The following is a 22,221-nucleotide window of genomic DNA, read 5'->3' as shown; positions in this document are numbered from 1 at the left end:
GACTCGGGAAATGGGGTGGGGGGGGGGATTCAGGTTTTACAGAGGCCACTTCGAATTGCAGCCATCCGTATAGGTGCCACACATCAGGGGTTGGGGGGGTTGGGCAGGCGCACACTGACACAAAGGGCACCTACGGATGGCTGCAATTCCGAGTCGACTAACACTGGTCACACACACACACAAAAAACTGCTTAGGCCCAAATATTCGTTCAAAAACATACTATATTAACCCAATGAAGCATTACACTTGTTTACAACAGGGTCCACATTGTTCAATTCATCAAAACATTTAGAGACATACCAATAGACAAACTTTAAAAAAAATACAGTGAGGGGAAATGGGGTTTCTGGCCAGTGTTGCCACATCTGCTGTTTATAAGCGATTTTGGGATTGTTGTGACTGTTGTCACAATGTGTCACATTGTGAGTGGGCTATATACAGAATTCCAATGCATTGACAGAGAGGGCGTGGTGACAACAGCAATTACCGCGCAATCACCACGCCCTCTCTGTCAATGCATTGGAATTCTGTAGTAATATAGCCCACTCAAACTTTGTCTAATATTGTTTTAGAGCAGTGGTTCTCAAACATTTCAATCTACAAAGATAATCCCAAAATCGCTTATAAACAGCAGATGTGGCAACACTGGCCAGAAACACACACACACACAAAACTGTAGGCCCAAATATTCGTTCAAAAACATACTTCTCTGGTGTCCTTGTCGTCAAATCGCAGGTATCGCATTATGGATTTGAAACGGTCACGAGACATTGTTTCTCTCACCGTCTCATTCCCCCATGCCCCTTTCGCCCACAGTTGATTCAATGGATAACCAGATGTCGACATCGCACGAATGAAAAACACGCTGATGAATGCTTTCAGTTCAGTAACAGACAGATCCCATTCTTGATTCTGTCCATCACTGCGGGCAAACTTCACTGTGCAGTCTTTGACGTTTTCCAACATGTCGGGGTCAAACATACACAAAAAACTGCTCAACTCGTCGTGGATTCTGACTTTGGCAAAAGCAGTAGGACCTGGCCTGGCATTTCCCCTCACTGTATATGTATCTTTATTCTTTTCCCTTTTTGCTTCCTATATGAATTCCTGTTCTACTGGCTGGTAGCCTATGTCTTGTATAGGGCCTTGTATATCTTTTTATTTTAAGCATGCCGCCGCATTCTGTCAGAGCAGAGACATATTTATTTAAAATAATCCTGTCTCGCACGGCCTATATAGAGCCAATGAACGGAGCACATTCCCTCAGCATGTATTATTATTAACGAAAAACATAAATACTAGCCTACTATTTTATTGGTCTAGTTCAGTTGATTTAAACAAAAGTAATACATTCAGTATAGGCCTGGTTTTGATATAATGATGCGCTATAACAGAACAGGAATTCATCATATAGGAAGCAAAAAGGGAAAAGATACATATACAGTGAGGGGAAATGGGGTGGGGGGGGGGCCTACATTTAGGCCTACATGGGACAAGCTATATATATATATATATATATATATATATATATTTCCCTATTTGTCTATTGGTATGTCTCTAAATGTTTTTTTTGTGTATGTTTGACCCCGACATGTTGGAAAACGTCAAAGACTGCACAGTGAAGTTTGCCCGCAGTGATGGACAGAATCAAGAATGGGATCTGTCTGTTACTGAACTGAAAGCATTCATCAGCGTGTTTTTCATTCGTGCGATGTCGACATCTGGTTATCCATTGAATCAACTGTGGGCGAAAGGGGCATGGGGGAATGAGACGGTGAGCGAAACAATGTCTCGTGACCGTTTCAAATCCATAATGCGATACCTGCGATTTGACGACAAGGACACCAGAGAAGCACGCAAAGAAACAGACAAGTTTGCTGCAATAACGGACATTTGGAATCAGTTCACAGATAACTGCATATCTTGCTAAACCAGAGTCTGTAACGGACTATAATGACACGAAATGGGGAGTGGACATTTTGGATCAGATGGCACGAAACTACAGCGTCAGACTTGGCACCAGGCGTTGGCCAATGGCTGTCTTTTACAACATTCTGGACCTGGCTGCCATCAATGCCTATGTGTTGTACAAACAGTGCTTGAACAAACCGCAGCTCACCAGGAGAGAGTTCCTACAGGACTTGGCACTACAGCTCCGCGAGGAACACATGGGTGAAAAGGACTCAGTCATGCCACCACGCACCCCTCGGCGCCAGCAGCGCAGCGCACTGCAGCCGCTGCCTACCACACCACAGAACCAGCAAACTGCCAAGAGGAGACAGGATGGTCCACAGACACCAGACACGCCCAAGAAGCGACGGCAGTGTCAGCTTGACAGATGTGGAAACAAGACGCTATCCAGCTGCCACAAATGTGGCAAACGGGCATGTGGCACATGTACGGGAACAATTACAATGACATGTGTCAAGTGTCTCTAAGTATAGCAACAGAAACTGGATTTGTGTTTTCCCTGATTTTATTTCGCTTTATATTTACTTTCTTTCATGCTTTCTGATATTGTGAACAATAAGAAAAAATAAACATGGTTGAATTAACACAAAGTATTCATTATTTACCGCGTGGTGACAACAGCAGGAATGTAAAATACAGTGAGGGGAAATGAGGTGGGGGGGGGGGGATTCAGGTTCTACAGAGGCCAGGGGTTGGGCAGGCGCACACTGACACAAAGGGCACCTATACGGATAGCTGCATATTCGCTATCGTTATCGAATTAAACAATATCAAACGAACTTGCATAAAGGTGACAATATTTATAGGCTTCGTTGTTTGTGAGAGAGACGGGGGAAAAAGCCTCAGTAATCAGACTTTAATTCAGGCTTACATAAACTATGCAATATGCATATAGAAAAACATTTGAATGATTAGACAGACAAGCAATGTATATAGGATGTAGTATTTATTAATATTATACTGCAAGTAATTTAATTGAAAACAGCACAGCACGGCTGTCGCAGAGCTCATCTCGATGCGGGTATGGGCCTGGAGAAAAGAGAACAATTATATTTAGCCTGCCCAACTAGTTACTTTGACCAACAGTATTTCAAGCAGCCTATAGTTCACATACATGACGAAATACGACATTAGAGTTATATATTGTCATTTTTATATAGAGGGGGAAACATTATAGGCTACGCGATGTAATTAATATATATTTGATTGATTGTGCCAAATAATCGCCTTTTCCCCTCCACCCCTCTTTACATAACTCGCTTATTTTTTGCTCATTTTAAAAAATTCAAAATACCATGTAAACTACGGAATTCTGGCTTGTGTAGGCCTATGCCCTCTCTACGAAACATATCAAGTTGAAATGTCGGGCAGCTTGCAGATTAACCATTTTCAGAAAAGTCCGTAGCCTACATTTAGGCAATAATTAATGTGCTATTGTGCTATTCTCGGCCAATTTTCTACCGATTGTTCTAATTCCAAATGGCCTATATAATCCGTGAAGTGTACATTTTCATTGGGTGTATAATAATGTATTCATAAGAGAGGGAAGAAAAAATAAATAAAAGTGAGTGCGTGTAGGCAACAATGACTTCTCCAGCTGAAGAGGTGTGAACGAGTGGTGCGGGGGTGGGGGGATAAAGGGGGAGAGCGGTCGAATGGGCCGATATAGTCAGACTGAGTAGGAGTGATTTTTTTTCAGCCTTCCTAGTGTTAAAACATTTTTTGTAGTGTGTGGACCATGCGGTGACATTGATCAATTCTTGATAAAAACGCTTCTACTATATTATTTAGGCCCCCCCCCCCACAATCTAAAGCTATGTTTCTATGTCAGTGGTTCTTTGATAAAAAAAAAAAAGCAGACCTACAAGCTCGTAGCGCGCCGCTATGAGCTTGTAGATCTGCTATTTTTCATTAGCTATAAAGCACCAAAATGGGTTCCCGCCCCAAAATGCGCTGCACAAGGTGCCCTTTTTTTCTCCCTTGAGCACCTGCCCCTCTAAATGTCTGTGCACGCCACTGACCATAGACATATAAACGTAGACGCCCTTTCCGGCTCTGGAGCGTACTGTACATACTGTACTGTACTGTACGTGCTCATGAAGGGAGGGCAAAACTTTCCCATAGATTCCTTGGCGAAACCCCGCGGGTGCGCGTGCTGCGCTTAGAGTATATATGAATAGAGACGGCACCCAGAGGAAACCCTGAGGCCAAATGGACATAGTGGCCGAATGAAGGTATTGCAGCCTGGCCCCAAACACATGAATGCGCTGGTCCGTTGACTATCATTGTACACGTTCACGACGACGGACGACGCTCGTGCGCGTTCGTGCACGTTCAACGGGAGCGCGTTCATGTGTTTGGGGCCCAATCCATCCCAGAATGCACTCTGTTCCTACCCGGAAGGAGGAGTGAAATCACCTCATGCGCTTTTGAGCAACTCAATGCAAGTGGATGGGAGGAGAACTCGGGTGCCGTCTCTATTCATATATATACTCTAGTCTAAGGTGCTCGGGGTGTGTAAGTCCCGAAAAAGATGCGCTGTGATTGGCCAGTAATCACTTGAGTGACAGCGTGACGTAACGTGCCTTCCACTCTTCCAGCGTATACTTCCTCATCCCCAGTGTACATTCTTCCGCCCCTCCTTCAACACACATCGCTCCAAACGAACTGCAGCGGCCAACGAGGCATCTATTGTTTTTAAAATATCTATGCTTTACTTTACACGTTAAAGTGTTCCAAAGGGACAATGTTAGTTAGTTTCACTAAAATCCTAAGAGAAGCTGATTAATTATTCAATCCTTGCATTATTATTTGTTATCTTATGATACTGTCTGCAAAAATCCTGAGTTTCAGTTTCACTCTGAAAGTATAGGATTTAAAACTGTGTATCATCAGGACTTATTGTTCGTGGGTAACTATAATTACCCATAACATATTTTGATTGCTTTTTTTTTAAATTATAAATATGTTTGGCAATTGGTTTATATATATATATATCTCTAGATATTAGGCATTTTTGCTCAAATATTCAGCTGTGGATGGTGAAATAAAGATATTTGTTAGGTTACTCTGTGCACCTCAGTCAGTGTACACTGACATTTAAACATGTACAGTGTCAGAAACTATTATTAGTATACTTTCAATATGGTTGAAACAACAATGCATGTGTAAGACAAATAACAACAATGAGCCCATATTCCATGTTCAGGAAATATTATATCCAATACTCATCAATGTATACTTGTCTTATTTTCAAAAGGTGTCAAGTTATTGTTTGTACAGACTCTTAACCCATTCTGGACGGGAAGCCGTTTTGGTGTTTTAACTAAGCATTATGTTATACTTTAGATATCGAAGAATAGCAGATCTACAAGCTCATAGCACACCACCGAGTGGCGCACTACGACCTTGTAGGTCTGCTATTTTAGAAAAATCGTGAAAATATGGCACAGATCTTTTTGAAATATATATTCTTTCGGAAGAGTTTTTATTTATTTTTCGACGTGAGGTCTAAATAAACCTGTAGTTTACCGGGGGATCCCACAGGGCTGTATCCTTCCTCCCCCTCCTCTTTTTGACCTCTACACACAAAATCTCTTCTGTGAAAAATAGCTGAACTACAAACAAGCGTACAAGCGTGACCGTCGTGAGCTATAGCAGAGACCATTACACCCAGAATACATGGGATGCTATTGGGTTCATATAGTTAAAGTGGAACATGTTTAACAACTGCAGAAACATTTTCAACAGTTCGTAAAGTTCTCGGGGGCCAAAAACACCAGACCATTAAAGCATGTCAACCAGCTGTTGGTTTAGATCAACCGCGTTGGGCCGCAACATATTTATTGGAACAACTTTTACCACAAACGGAAGAGTTGGACTGTGGGGTCAAGCTGTGCGAATATAAGAATAACAGAAGTGACACAAATCTTTGGAGAATAAGAAGAATAATAACAGTAGAGAATCAACAAACCATTCAAATGGATCGTTCTGGTTGATTTGTTTAGAGTAGAATATAGCTTGTTTTGTTTTGCGTGTTTAGGCTTTTTAGTCACTGATAATTTTCGAGGACACTGAATATGGCCTATACTCAGAGAGGGAAAGAGAAATAGGTTCAGACAGACACAGACAGACAGACAGACAGACAGACAGACAGACAGACAGACAGACAGACAGACAGACAGACAGACAGACAGACAGACAGACAGACAGACAAAGACAGAGATCAAAAAACTTGGGTGTTAGTTTCTAAGCAATAAACCACTTGAACAAACACTATACCAAAAAACAGAGCTTGCTATAGAACAAATACCCATTATTGCCACGTTACGTTATTATAAACCAGATGCTTAGTGCAAATGTTTTGAGTGACCTACTGTACTCTCATAATTTAGCCAACCATGTGACCTACTGTATAATACGCTCATTTAGCCAACGGCCTTTCCCGCTGTATACGCAAGCACCAAGTCGAGTATAACAATTGAGTCGATGAAGCTACTACGAGGTAAATATGTTTACGAGTAACGTCGGGGGGGGGTCTTAGTACACACACACACACACACACACACACACACACACACACACACACACACACACAGACACAGACACACACACACCCATAACGGGCGTACAGCTTCTTTGAGGTTGATGACGAATATAAGAATATGTCTTAAACAATTCCCCCACCCCACCCAGTGCAATTTCACACAATATACAGTACACATATTTATATATTATTGACCAGTTGAGGACTATTGCTTTAACAACCGAAATGAGGAAAAAATATGAAGAGAAATGAACACATGTATGTATGGCCTCGGGAGAGCCACACACAGTTCGTCATCAGGACATTTTATACATTTAACACACTCCCAATTGTTTGAGCTCAAAAGATAAAGATGAACAAATGTCCACAGAAGCTTCATAAAGGTGATATAGATTATAGAACAATGCATTAGGTCTCTGGTTATAACAAGACCGTACGGTTTGCCTGATTTCTGTACACAGCATGTCGTCTATATACAATTATCATGAATGATCCCGCATCGATCAGGGCCGACCTTTGACCTCTTTTTAAAACAAATCCTTCATCATCGTCCGTTCCTTCTTTCCTTTTCCTGTCTGCCGCCATTTTAAAGGTGACCAAAAAAAGACGAAAAAGTAAAATAAATAGAAATAAAAGTCAAAAGATTATCCGTCTCGTACTTTCGCGTGTCAGTTTGGCGCACCGGTGTATTCTTCACGGGCCTTCTGTGTTCTGTTCTGTTCTGTTCTGCAGCCTCGGGTCGGGTCGATATAGAGGCGTCGCGGTCCCGCCCCTCCCCTCCCCCTTTCAGAACCAACACGAGGGTCACCAGGAAATAATTCCCCATCCATTTTCACCCATAGTCGTTGGGTCTAAAAAGTACTTTAAAGAGCTTTAAAGCCTCGGCCAAAAGCCTAGAGTTCTCAAACTCTGCCCGAACCCGACCAAAATGTATGCTAATCAGTAGGGCCGGGCCTGATCAGTTAGGGCCCACTTAGGGCCGGGCCTGATCAGTTAGGGCCCACTTAGGGCCGGGCCTGATCAGTTAGGGCCCAGTTAGGGCCGGGCCTGATCAGTTAGGGCCCGATGAGAACTCTATAACCGAGCTAACAGCCGAGTTGACAAATCATGACAATAAACACATATTTTTGGGCCGAACAAGAAAAACAACAAAAAGTGTTTTTCGTCTTTCTAATTATCTGTTCGGTCCAAAACAAAATGTGTTTATTGTCATGATTTGTCAACTCGGGCTGTTGGCTTTGTCCGAGGCTTACGGATAATTAAATAAATACTTAAAAAAAAAACATCTATGGGAAAAAAAAGAATATGCCGGAATTATTTCCTGGTTGTTTCCTGGTCGTTTTCCGAAAGGGGGGCGGGACCGCGACGCTCTTATACACACAGCTTTGTCTGTCAAACGTCTCGCCACGCCACACCACGCCACGCCCCCCCCGCCACCCAATCCCCATCAAGCCTTGGCCTCCAGCATCTCCAGGAACAGTTTGTGCATGGGGACCTTCCCCTGCATCTTGATGCTGTAGAAGTGCTGCACGGACTTGGCGGCCGTCTGCCGGAGCAGGGGGAGGGTCATGAGCAGCTTGCCGGCCCGCCGCGGGTCCTCGGCGTGCTGGGAGCCCTCAAAGTCCTGCAGGGCCTCGTGGAGAGAGTCCTGGAGCCGCTGGACTGCCTCGAGGTCTTCTATGTGCATGGAGTCTGGAGGAGGAGAGAGGACAGAGAGGGGAAGGGTTAGACAAGATGAGAACCTTCTATGTGCATGGAGTCTGGAGGAGGAGAGAGGACAGAGAGGGGAAGGGTTAGACAAGATGAGAACCTTCTATGTGCATGGAGTCTGGAGGAGGAGAGAGGACAGAGAGGGGAAGGGTTAGACAAGATGAGAACCTTCTATGTGCATGGAGTCTGGAGGAGGAGAGGACAGAGAGGGGAAGGGTTAGACAAGATGAGAACCTTCTATGTGCATGGAGTCTGGAGGAGGAGAGAGGACAGAGAGGGGAAGGGTTAGACAAGATGAGAAACCTCTATGTGCATGGAGTCTGGAGGAGGAGAGAGGACAGAGAGGGGAAGGGTTAGATAAGATGAGAACCTTCTATGTGCATGGAGTCTGGAGGAGGAGAGGACAGAGAGGGGAAGGGTTAGATAAGATGAGAACCTTCTATGTGCATGGAGTCTGGAGGAGGAGAGAGGACAGAGAGGGGAAGGGAGACAGGATGAGAACCTTCTATGTGCATGGAGTCTGGAGGAGGAGAGAGGACAGAGAGGGGAAGGGTTAGACAAGATGAGAACCTTCTATGTGCATGGAGTCTGGAGGAGGAGAGAGGACAGAGAGGGGAAGGGTTAGACAAGATGAGAACCTTCTATGTGCATGGAGTCTGGAGGAGGAGAGGACAGAGAGGGGAAGGGTTAGACAAGATGAGAACCTTCTATGTGCATGGAGTCTGGAGGAGGAGAGAGGACAGAGAGGGGAAGGGTTAGACAAGATGAGAAACCTCTATGTGCATGGAGTCTGGAGGAGGGGAGAGGACAGAGAGGGGAAGGGTTAGACAAGATGAGAACCTTCTATGTGCATGGAGTCTGGAGGAGGAGAGGACAGAGAGGGGAAGGGTTAGACAAGATGAGAACCTTCTATGTGCATGGAGTCTGGAGGAGGAGGAGAGGACAGAGAGGGGAAGGGTTAGACAAGATGAGAACCTTCTATGTGCATGGAGTCTGGAGGAGGAGGAGAGAGGACAGAGAGGGGAAGGGAGACAAGATGAGAACCTTCTATGTGCATGGAGTCTGGAGGGAGAGAGGACAGAGAGGGGAAGGGAGACAAGATGAGAACCTTCTATGTGCATGGAGTCTGGAGGGGGGGAGAGGACAGAGAGGGGAAGGGTTAGACAAGATGAGAACCTTCTATGTGCATGGAGTCTGGAGGGAGAGAGGACAGAGAGGGGAAGGGAGACAAGATGAGAACCTTCTATGTGCATGGAGTCTGGAGGAGGAGAGAGGACAGAGAGGGGAAGGGAGACAAGATGAGAACCTTCTATGTGCATGGAGTCTGGAGGGAGAGAGAGGACAGAGAGGGGAAGGTACACAAGATGAGAACCTTCTATGTGCATGGAGTCTGGAGGAGGAGAGAGGACAGAGAGGGGAAGGGAGACAAGATGAGAACCTTCTATGTGCATGGAGTCTGGAGGAGGAGAGAGGACAGAGAGGGGAAGGGTTAGACAAGATGAGAAACCTCTATGTGCATGGAGTCTGGAGGAGGAGAGAGGACAGAGAGGGGAAGGGAGACAAGATGAGAAACCTCTATGTGCATGGAGTCTGGAGGAGGAGAGAGGACAGAGAGGGGAAGGGAGACAAGATGAGAACCTTCTATGTGCATGGAGTCTGGAGGAGGAGAGAGGACAGAGAGGGGAAGGGTTAGACAAGATGAGAACCTTCTATGTGCATGGAGTCTGGAGGAGGAGAGAGGACAGAGAGGGGAAGGGAGACAAGATGAGAACCTTCTATGTGCATGGAGTCTGGAGGGAGAGAGGACAGAGAGGGGAAGGGAGACAAGATGAGAACCTTCTATGTGCATGGAGTCTGGAGGAGGAGAGAGGACAGAGAGGGGAAGGGAGACAAGATGAGAACCTTCTATGTGCATGGAGTCTGGAGGAGGAGAGAGGACAGAGAGGGGAAGGGAGACAAGATGAGAACCTTCTATGTGCATGGAGTCTGGAGGAGGAGAGAGGACAGAGAGGGGAAGGGAGACAAGATGAGAACCTTCTATGTGCATGGAGTCTGGAGGAGGAGAGAGGACAGAGAGGGGAAGGTACACAAGATGAGAACCTTCTATGTGCATGGAGTCTGGAGGAGGAGAGAGGACAGAGAGGGGAAACTTAGACAAGATGAGAACCTTCTATGTGCATGGAGTCTGGAGGAGGAGAGGGACAGAGAGGGGAAGGGAGACAAGATGAGAACCTTCTATGTGCATGGAGTCTGGAGGAGGAGAGAGGACAGAGAGGGGAAGGGAGACAAGATGAGAACCTTCTATGTGCATGGAGTCTGGAGGAGGAGAGAGGACAGAGAGAGGAAGGGTTAGACAAGATGAGAACCTTCTATGTGCATGGAGTCTGGAGGGAGAGAGAGGACAGAGAGGGGAAGGTAGACAAGATGAGAACCTTCTATGTGCATGGAGTCTGGAGGAGGAGAGAGGACAGAGAGGGGAAGGGTTAGATAAGATGAGAACCTTCTATGTGCATGGAGTCTGGAGGAGGAGAGAGGACAGAGAGGGGAAGGGTTAGACAAGATGAGAACCTTCTATGTGCATGGAGTCTGCATGGTGGAGGAGAGAGGACAGAGAGGGGAAGGGAGACAAGATGAGAACCTTCTATGTGCATGGAGTCTGGAGGAGGGGAGAGAGGACAGAGAGGGGAAGGGAGACAAGATGAGAACCTTCTATGTGCATGGAGTCTGGAGGGAGAGAGGACAGAGAGGGGAAGGGTTAGACAAGATGAGAACCTTCTATGTGCATGGAGTCTGGAGGGAGAGAGGACAGAGAGGGGAAGGTACACAAGATGAGAACCTTCTATGTGCATGGAGTCTGCATGGTGGAGGAGAGAGGACAGAGAGGGGAAGGGAGACAAGATGAGAACCTTCTATGTGCATGGAGTCTGGAGGGAGAGAGGACAGAGAGGGGAAGGTACACAAGATGAGAACCTTCTATGTGCATGGAGTCTGCATGGTGGAGGAGAGAGGACAGAGAGGGGAAGGGAGACAAGATGAGAAAGAAAGCAAGGAAGGAAAGAAAGCAGGAAAGCAAGAAAGAGAGGCGGTGGCTCAGCGGTAGAGTGGCTGGATGGTAACCGCAAGGTTCCCAGTTCGAACCCTGTGTCGAAGTGTCCTTGAGCAAGACTCTGAACACCTGATTGCTCCTGATGTGCTGGTTGGTGCCTTGCATAGTTTCCTCCGCCATCGTGTGTGTGAATGTGTGTGAATGGGAGAATGTAATGCACAATCTATGTAAAGGTGTGTGAATGGGTGAATGTAATGCACAATCTATGTAAAGGTGTGTGAATGTTTGTGTGAATGGGTGAATGTAATGCACAATCTATGTAAAGGTGTGTGAATGTGTGTGTGAATGGGTGAATGTAATGCACAATCTATGTAAAGTTGTGTGAATGTGTGTGTGAATGGGTGAATGTAATGCACAATCTATGTAAAGGTGTGTGGATGTATGCGTGAATGGGTGAATGTAATGTACAATCTATGTAAAGGTGTGTGAATGTGTGTGTGAATGGGTGAATGTAATGCACAATCTATGTAAAGGTGTATGAATGGGTGAATGTAATGCACAATCTATGTAAAGGTGTATGAATGGGTGAATGTAATGCACAATCTATGTAAAGCGCCTTGGATAAAGGCGCTATATAAATGCACCATTTACCATTAACCAAAGCAAGAAAGAAAGAAAGAAAGACATTTGCCCGAGACACATTCAACAATTCAACAATATTCGGGTTCCCCATGCACCGTTTTGTAGAACACAGTCAGTTTAGAGATTAAAATGAATTCATATAGCTTTCATGCTTAAAATTAGATATGAAAATCATAACACCATTTCCTGCATGGTGCTTCTCTACACCGTGACAAAGAACAGCGCCTGTAGCTACAAAAGGGGAAAAAAATAACTTTGTGTTTGAAATTCTGCAGCATCTCTTCACAAACATCCAATTTTAGAGAAAGGCTCTCTCTCTCTCTCTCTCTCTCTCTCTCTCTCTCTATCTCTCTCTCTCACTCTCTCTCTTACTCTCTCTCTCTCTGTCTCTCTCTCTCTCTCTCTCTCTCTCTCTCTCTCTCTCTCACTCTCTCTCTCTCTCTCTCTCTCTCTTACTCTCTCTCTCTCTGTCTCTCTCTCTTACTCTCTCTCTCGCTCGCTCGTGGTTAATGACTGGCCTTAATCCATTTAGCCCTGACGTTGAAATAAATAAAATAAAAATCAGTTTTCTGAAAAATCTCATGTTTCTATATCAGTGGTGCTCAATAATTCATGTCAAGGACCCCAAAAATGTATATGAAATTGGCCACCGAAAATTGGCCATCTGAAAATATGTTGTTCCAGGGACCACCCCCCCCCCCCTCAGGAGCAAATATTTGAGTAAAAAACATTGGCTCTGAAAGAACATATATGTTCACAGAATTTGCGACACATTTTCAAGATAAAAAAAAAAAATAGCAGATCTATACAAGCTCGTATAGCGCGGCACTCGGTGGCGCGCTATGAGCTTGTAGATCTGCTATTTTTCAACAGCTAAAGTATAACATAATGCTTTTTTATTAAAACACCAGAAAGGGGGTTCCCGCCCAGAATGGATTAAATAAATGCCTATGTATGGCCAAGACTCTGGGGAGAAGGTGGGGGGGGGGGGAGAGAGAGTGGTGGTGGGGGGGAGGGGAGGGGGGGGGGGGGGGCGTACTGTAGGCTGTATAAATATACAGTGGCACAGGGAAAAAAAAGATTCATTTCTTCGGGTATCACCGACCACATGCATCCCCCCCCCCCCCCCCCCCCCTACTAATGAATTCAGATGGCTGCATTACCAGGATATCGTTCAGCTGAACCAAGGCGGCAGATGGCCTTAATTTCCATAAGAAAGAGGCAGTTGGCCCCCTTATCCCATTCTGGGCGGGACTCCCCTTTTGGTGTTAGCATTTTGCTATAGCTATTGGACAAATAGCAGATCTACAAGCTCGTAGCGCACCACCGAGTGGCGCGCTACGAGCTTGTAGGTCTGCTGTTTTTGGAGAAAAAAAATGGAAGAACGACTGACATAATAGAAACATTTTTTTAGAATCTGATCTCAGGTCAGAATGGGTTATGTATAGGCTCTAAAATAAAATCAGTTGAGACTTATTAAAAAAAAAAACTGCTCTCCGCGTATACTGTACTGTACGTCTACAAGTTGGAGGGGGAAAAAAAAGAATATGTTGCCTGATGGCCTCTAACTCATTCTGACCTGAGATCAGATTCATACGAGGTTTCCGCCGGACACACACTGGTCTGATGAACCCATTCTGACCTGAGATCAGATTCATACGAGGTTTCCGCCGGACACACACTGGTCTGATGAACCCATTCTGACCTGAGATCAGATTCATACGAGGTTTCCACTGGACACACACTGGCCTGATGAACCCATTCTGACCTGAGATCAGATTCTAAAAATGTCAGTCGTTCTTCGGTTTTTCAAAAATAGCAGACCTACAAGCTCGTATCGCGCCACTCGGTGGCGCGATATGAGCTTGTAGACCTGCTATTTTTCAATAGCTAAAGCATAACATGATGCTGACACTAAAATGGGTGCCCGTTCAGAATGGGATAAAAGGGACGGGCCTCTAAAAGGGACGGGCTGAGTGAGAATATAATATATGTCACATAATGGACAGGATTCTTGGCCTCCTTTCAGCCAGTTCAATCGGCCAGTCTGTCAGCCAAGCGAGCGAGCGCAGCGAAAGACATTACACCCTTTTTTATAAAACTCTAAATTTGAATTCCTATATATATATATATATATATACGCCATTTTCTGCCTTCCTCCACTAATTGCTACAGGTATACGGGCGGTACGGTACGGTACGGTACGGTACGGTACGGTACGGTACGGTACATGCGCTGGCTATTTTTGACTCATCCAATCACAAACACATTCAGAGACCGCTGAAGCAGACTTTGAGGTGTTTAAAAGAATTAACCCATTCGGACCTGAGATCAGATTCATACGAGGTTTCCACTGGACGGACACACACTGGTCTGATTAATTAACCCCATTCTGACCTGAGATCAGATTCTAAAAAAAATGTCAGTCGATTTTTCAAAAAAATAGCAAGCTCGTAGCGCGCCACAGAGTGGCTTGTAGATCTGCTATTTTTCAATAGCTATAAAGCATAACATGATGCTTAAAACACCAAAAGGGTGTTCCCGTTCAGAATTGGTTAAATCAGCCGCAAAACCGCCCAAACCATTTGTCTCAAAAGTTGTGGAGCGAAGTATTACGGACGCCAGTAAATGAGGCAGAAAAAAGAGGAAAGTACTACAAGGCTAATTATGTTCCTAACTGACTGATTAAGTCTCTTTTACCAGAGTCGCCTTCTGTGGAAATTGCGTTTCTATCTTGGGAAATTAAGTAGGCTATGTGTGGACCTCACATGTGTTTCCTTCCAGCAGCACTCTCTCCATTTGAAACCCTTTTGTGTTAATACTGATCAGGTCCCCCATTCGCCTGCGTGATGGGTGTGTGTGTGTGTGTGTGTGCGTGCGTGCGTGCGTGTGTGTGTGTGTGTGTGTGTGTGTGTGTGTGTGAGTGTGTGCGTGCGTGTGTGTGTGTGTGTGTGTGTGTGTGTGTGTGAGTGTGCGCGTGTGTGTGTGCGTGTGTGAGAGAGAGAGAGAGGGAGAGAGAGAGAGAGAGAGAACAAGAGAAAACGTTCTTGTGTGTGAGAGAGTGAATGTATATGCAAGCGACTGCGAACATTCTGTGTGTGTGTGTGTGTGTGTGTGTGTGCGTGTGTGTGCGCGTGTGTGTGCGTGCGCGTGCGTGCATGAGCGAGCGAGCGTGCGAGAGACTGTGTGAGTGGGTTCTGCGGTGTGGTGTGGTGGGTGTGTGTGTATGTGTGCGTTAAAAGGGAAGGTTAGGGGCGGAATGCAAAACTAACTTTGAAGAAACAATTTCCATGTAATCCGTCAGCAGCCCATGGCGCCAATCCCGTCGATACCCCGCTAATTACAAAATCAATGGCCATGAATTTCCACAGCTGTCACACCCAGCACAGGACCCCATCCTGGAGCCCGCCCCGGGGGCTCCGGGAGACACTGTTCAAACGAAGCCCAAAGCTGCCCTCTCGACCCTCGCTGAGCCCCTTAGCCCGCGCCCTGAGGCCCGAGCCCCCGAGCCCCGCGCCCCCGAGCCCCGCGCCCGGCCCCTTCCTCTCTCTCACACGTCTCCCTTACCTTTCCCAAACACTTCCCCAAACAACTACCACCACCCAAACAGACGTTTCATCCCCCCCTCCCTTTCTCCTCCTCTCCCCGCTGTCCTGTCCTGTCCTGTCCCACACACACACACACACACACACACACACACACACACACACACACGAACACACACACACACACACACACACACACACACACACACACACACACACACACACACACACAGCACACACACACACACACACACACACACACACACACACACACACACACACACACACGAACACACACACGCACGCACGCACGCACCGTGCAGAGTTTGTCATCTGAAAGACTAAAAGCACTGCACTCAGCATTTTTCATTTTCTTTCCAGTCAGGCAGGAGAAAAGACTCCTAACAGGCATTGATTAGTAAAGGGGGGGGGTGGGGGGGGGGATTGGTGGGGGATGGGGGGGGGGGGGTGCCTCATGAAAAGCAAACTGTCGATACGGGCGCGGCGTCTTCACATGGGGAACAAACGAGGCCCGTCGCTCCCCGACGCTCATTCCACTCCACTTAACACATTTTATTGACAGCCCCTGTTTTCCTAATGAAATGCTAAATATATCTCCCTCTGGCTGCGCTGGGCTGATGCACGCACGCACACACACACGCACGCACACACACACACGCACTGGGCTGGCCTGGCAGCCACTGTTATGGAGATGGGTGAGAGAGAGAGAGAGAGAGAGAGAGAGAGAGAGAGAGAGAGAGAGAGATAGAGAGAGAGAGCAATGTGACAGTCACACGCATAGACGCACAGTCACACACACACAAACACACACACGTGCGCGCATGCACACACGCATGCTCGCATGCATGCACTGGCATGAAAACACAGACGCACGCGCACATGCACACACATACACACGCACACACACACACACACACGCACGCACGCACGCACGCACACACACACACACACACACACACAGACTCACAAATTAAAATATAGATATATAGGTCTACACACACACACTTACGTGCTCTCACAGGGGGGGGGGGGGAGGTGGGGGGGGGGGGGGGGCTGTTTAATTAAATAGCCGTGTTCCTGACCTTTGTGTCCCCCTCTTATCGCCCCCCCGTCAGCGGGAGAGGCCCGTGATTGGCTCGGATCGGAGATACAACACAATCAGTTTGACAATTTTTTGTTTTATTTCTTTGTTTGTTTTAATTACATGTCAAAAGATTCCAGATTTATTAGAGATATGCCATAGAGATGATCTTCCCTGTCAGGGAGCAGGGTGACTTCCACAGCGCACGGAAATATAAAGGGCAATCTGGCCCCAAACCATGAATGAATATCAAGAAAGGCTGGTTTTGGTCGCAGTAAATTAAACATGAAGGCATTTCATTTCAATGCATTTCTGGAGAAACTATACTTTAAAAAAAGAAAACTCAACCACCGCCAGGGGGCGGTAGTGATAGTTCCCTGCCTCTCGGCTCCCGAAAAAACAGCAACGCTCGCGCGGATCGGACCGTACAGGCTGCTAATCCAGTCTGACATATCGTGTCGTGGGTTTGAGTTCCTAATATCCCGATGACAGTGACACTTGTGGTGGTGAAAAAATGCTATTTCTGGACCCAGCCAGCCAAGGAGCCAGTCAGCCAACCAGGCAGCCAGCCAGCCAAGGAGCCAGTCAGCCAGCCAGCCATGGACCCAGCCAGCCAGCCAGGGACACACATTGCTGGGCAATGGAGTGGCTATACACCACTCAAAACAAAACAGCATCATCAAAATTCGAAAGCCTGCACTTGTCATTATGGTTCATTGTCCTTTGTCATGTCTTTGTATAATTCAATCATTTTATTTATAATAGTGTTGTGCCTGAGCTGTTTTTCTTTTCTTTTCTTTCTTTTCTTTTGTTGTTTGTTATTATGTTCTTGTTGTGTATAATGTCTGTTTGTCTTTAATCAGACCAGTGTGTGTCCATTGGAAACCTCGTATGAATCTGATCTCAGGTCAGAAAAAACACTAAATATACTTTATTAAAAAAACAAAACAAAAAACAGCATCATAACATAACATGGCGGACATCAAAAAGACTCACCCGAGTTAGTGTTGTTTTTGGCAGCAAATTTCTATTTTAGTTTAGTCATAGTCTTTGGACTGAACTAGTTTTAGTCACATTTTAGTCTCCTGGAATGTTTTAGTGTTAGTCTAGTTTAAGTCGACTAAATGTCATAAGATTTTAGTTGACTAAATCTACAGTTGATTTAGTCGACTAAAATGTATTTTGGCGGGTCTTGATGCCGTCGTAATGAGTGTTTTTTACACTTGCTGAAAATAGCCGATCTACAAGCTCACAACGCGTCGCGTTTTCAGCATGCAACCAAGTGTAAAATGACTTATACTGGATCTCTTGTCCACTAGTCCCTTCTTAACATTTTAGTCTAGTTTTCATTTGTTGACGAAATTGTCAATATATTTAGTCCTAGTTTTAGTCATCATAGCTTAGTTTTCATTTAGTTTACATTTAGTTTTCGTCAGTGGAAAAAGGTAGTCGACGAACATTTTTCGCTGCACCACTCAAAACAAAACAGCATCATAACATAACATGGCGGACATCAAAGAGACTCACCCGAGTTGGCGAGCGCGATGGCCTTGAGCGTGACGAACTCCTCCTTCTCCATGCGGAGCTTCTTGTAGCGGCGCAGCAGCGGCAGGATGGCCACATGGAGGTCCAGGAGGCCGGAGAGGCGCGCCTGCTCCTCGTCCACCACGTAGTCCTCGGCGTACACCATCTCCTCCTCGCACGGCAGCGAGCGGAACACGATGCTCAGCACCAGGATCTCCATCCAGGCGCTCTGCAGGAGACTCATCTGGTCTGCCAGCGAGAGGGTGGAGAAACCTGCGAGGAGTCGATGGAAAGATAGTTAGTATTACGCAAGTGTTGTTTTCGTCGACTGAAACTAAGACGAAAGATGTTCGTTGACTATACCTTTTTTCACTGACTTAAACTAAATAAAAACTAAATGAAAACGAATCTATGATGACTAAAACTAAGACTAAATATACTGACAATTTCGTCAACAAATACAAACACTAAAATGTTAGGAAGGGACTAGTGGACAAGAAATCCAGTTTTATGCTGGGTTGCATGTTGGAAATAGCAGATATACAATCTCACAAGATTGTGAGATTGTAGATCTGCTATTTTCAACATGCAACCAAAGTGTAAAATATGTCATTACAACGACATCAAGGCCTGTCAAAACACATTTTAGTCGACTAAATTAACTATAGATTTAGTCGACTAAAATCATATGACATTTAGTCGACTAAAACTAGACTAAACACTAGAACATTCCAGGTGACTAAAATGAGACTAAAACTAAGTGAAAACTATTCAAGAGACTATGACTAAAACTAAAATAGAAATTTGCTGCCAAAAACAACACTGATATTACGTTAGAAATATGAAGTGGACGGAAAGATGTTAGTATTACGTTAGAAATATGAAGTGTGTGTGCGTGCGTGCGTACGTGCGTGCGTGCGTGCGTCACAATCCACTAAACTAATCAGCATCAAATGTCTTGTATGCTCGCTGCCTGCAGGCCAGTTTTGAAGTCAATTCCTGAATATTTTCAAAATCCATCAATGCAAAGTTTTTTTTCTCCATATTCGGGCATGCCTGACACAGAACTGTATACGACTGTACGACTGTAATACACGTAACTCCAGAACACAAATTCGACCCACAAATCCGACCCACCCCGGTATAGTGCACTCACAACAACCAGTGGGTCAGTGGCAGATAGTGGTTCTGGGTCAATTTGTCCACTCAGTGCCCATACCCGAAGGCGGGGTTGGCGAAAGGGCCTTTCTGTGTGGAGTTTGCATGTTCTCCCCGTGTCCCCTAGGGTAGGTACCCTCACATGTTCTCCCCGTGTCCCCTAGGGTAGGTACCCTCACATGTTCTCCCCCGTGTCCCCTAGGGTAGGTAGTCCCTCACAAAAGACATGCAGTAATCCTGGTCTCTAAACTGCCTCCCCCTGGCCAGCCGGGGCGCCTGATGGAGGGGAAAGGAACTGGTTGGAATAACGTGTTCCTTCCAGGCGCTACGACGTCCAACCAGGGAAACTCCCCCCTGTCAGGTGTAAAGGAGCAACTTGGACACTCAGGCATGAAGGAAGCATGAGTTCAAGTCCGTTGCTCTCCCCTTGTCCCCCATATATGGGGACTAGGTTGGTGGAGGGTGTGTAGAGCCCAGGATCACATTAGACGATTGACACAGGGGTGAAAAAATGGGTTACAAAATCGTGCGTGGGATAAAAAAATATATAAAAAAAGAATTGTCCACTCAGAGAGAATGACTGAGGTCAGTAATAAAGGGACCATTTGGGACCCACGGGTCGGCGCTCCGGACCGGGCGTTGACAAACAGTGGCTTTGTTTAGGGAGAGTGACATAAATCAGCCGGTTAAAGCCTTTGAAACATGACTCCTCCAGGCTGCTTAAGGAGCTCTGCCTGTCAACAGGCAGTGCTGCTATGCTATGGATCCATGCTGCAGACACCCTGCAGGTCTCTCTCTCTGCTGCTATGGATCCATGCTGCAGACACCCTGCAGGTCTCTCTCTCTGCTATGCTATGGATCCATGCTGCAGACACCCTGCAGGTCTCTCTCTCTGCTGCTATGGATCCATGCTGCAGACACCCTGCAGGTCTCTCTCTCTGCTGCTATGGATCCATGCTGCAGACGCCTGGGTCTCTCTCTCTGCTGCTATGGATCCATGCTGCAGACGCCTGGGTCTCTCTCTCTCTGCTATGGATCCATGCTGCAGACGCCTGGGTCTCTCTCTCTGCTGCTATGGATCCATGCTGCAGACGCCCGGGTCTCTCTCTCTGCTGCTATGGATCCATGCTGCAGACGCCCGGGTCTCTCTCTCTGCTGCTATGGATCCATGCTGCAGACGCCTGGGTCTCTCTCTCTCTGCTATGGATCCATGCTGCAGACGCCCTGGTCTCTCTCTCTGCTGCTATGGATCCATGCTGCAGACGCCAGGGTCTCTCTCTCTGCTATGCTATGGATCCATGCTGCAGACGCCGGGGTCTCTCTCTCTGCTATGCTATGGATCCATGCTGCAGACACCCTGCAGGTCTCTCTCTCTGCTATGCTATGGATCCATGCTGCAGACGCCCGGGTCCCTCGTCCTCATTCAAGGACCCTCCGTTTGGCCATGCAGGACCTCCAGTGGTCCCATTCTGACCTGAGATCAGATTCATACGAGGTTTCCACTGGACACACACTGGTCTGATTATAACCCATTCTGACCTGAGATCAGATTCTAAAAATGTCAGTCGTTCTTCGATAAATAAATAAAATAGCAGACCTACAAGCTCATATCGCGCCACTCGGTGGCGCGCTATGAGCTTGTAGATCTGCTATTTTTCAATATCTAAAGCATAACATGATGCTAACACCAAAATGGGTGCCCGTTCAGAATGGGTGTTTATTTAACTCTGAGAGGAGACAGACCTTATCCTGTGTCCCCATTTGGTCCCATGTGTACACTCTGAAGAGGTACAGACCCGTAAGGGTCCCTGCGTGCACACTGCTGCGTTTTTAGGATTTCTAGCTGCGTTTTTTTCCGTCGTTTGGAAAAACTCATCCAGTTAAGGGTCCATTTGGGTCCTCGGACCTGACTTTAAGAACTTTAATTTATGGGTTAAAAAAATCATAATTTAATTCGAACAAAACAAAAAAACTAATCAGGGAGATTTTTTTAAGAACGTTTTATTACCCGAATCTGCCTGAAATGTAAGTGATTTTTGCCTAATTTCTCAAGGTACTAATATCATTTGTAATTTACATATTTTTATAACCATGTACAAAATGAACAAAACAAACGAAGGCATTTGTTATGAAAATAACGCAACAGGTGTCACTGCTGAAGACCTCATACTGTATTATTATGTAGTTATCGTATAGACTTTAAACGCTGATGACCTCATACTGTACATACAGGGATTATTATGTAGTTATCGTATATAGACTTTAATCTCCGAAAAGTGCCAACTTGTCTGTATATGAAATTTAAAATTCAGTTTTCCGATCTACAAGCTTGTAGATCTGCTATTTTTCAATAGCAAACAAAACAATACCTTTATGGAGAGAGAGAGAGAGAGAGAGAGAGAGAGAGAGGTCATCCCGTCATCAACACCCCCCCCCCCCCCCCCCCCCCCAAACAGACAGGCGTCTGAAAGGACTTCAAGCACCACAATGCCTTTCACCTCTCCATACACTGAACGGAGAAAGGTGATTGGGGCGATATCGACCGCCCGGGAACCTTGAAGTCATGACGCTCGTCGTTTAACGGCTGATTTATAGTTAGTTAGTTGCACAGTCAGGCAGGCGGTGGCCAAAAATAGCCGATCTACAGGTTCACAACGCATTGTGTTCTGAGCTACAGTGAGCTTGCATATCGGCTATTTTCCGTGTGCGACCGACACCCATTCAAGTATATTAATCAGACCAGTGTGTGTCCAGTGGAAACCTTGTATGAATCTGATCTCAGGTCAGAATGGGTTCATCAGACCAGTGTGTGTGTCCAGTGGAAACCTCATATGAATCTGATCTCAGGTCAGAATGGGTTAAAGTACAAATCTGGCATTCAAATCTGAGGTTGCACGGACAGGAGAGGGCCGCGGTACCCCCCCCCCCCCCCCCCCCCAACACAACGGCTGTTATCAAGCAAACGAACGAAAACGA

General features: G+C 46.0%; 1 protein-coding gene across 4 annotated transcripts in view; it reads right to left on the bottom strand.

Annotated features, from left to right (window-relative positions):
- Nucleotides 1-7,965: 7,965 nt before the first annotated feature.
- LOC310877261 (steroid hormone receptor ERR2-like) overlaps nt 7,966-22,221 on the bottom strand; it is a gene marked incomplete at its 3' end in the record, with an annotated part of 79,557 nt that continues 65,301 nt past the window's right edge. For all 4 annotated transcript variants that reach the window (XM_083791066.1, XM_083791067.1, XM_083791068.1 and 1 more), the window contains 2 exons: nt 18,091-18,360; nt 7,966-8,210 (listed from right to left, as the gene is read on the bottom strand). In XM_083791066.1, the coding sequence (XP_083647192.1) occupies nt 7,966-8,210; nt 18,091-18,360 (515 nt within the window). The remainder of the gene's footprint in view (nt 8,211-18,090; nt 18,361-22,221) is intronic.

The sequence above is a fragment of the Protomyctophum parallelum genome, assembly GCF_964188405.1.
Source record: "Protomyctophum parallelum genome assembly, chromosome: 19".
Lineage (NCBI taxonomy): Eukaryota > Metazoa > Chordata > Actinopteri > Myctophiformes > Myctophidae > Protomyctophum > Protomyctophum parallelum.
The sequence above is the reverse complement of the archived record's forward strand: the minus strand, read 5'-3'. Positions and strand labels throughout refer to the sequence as shown.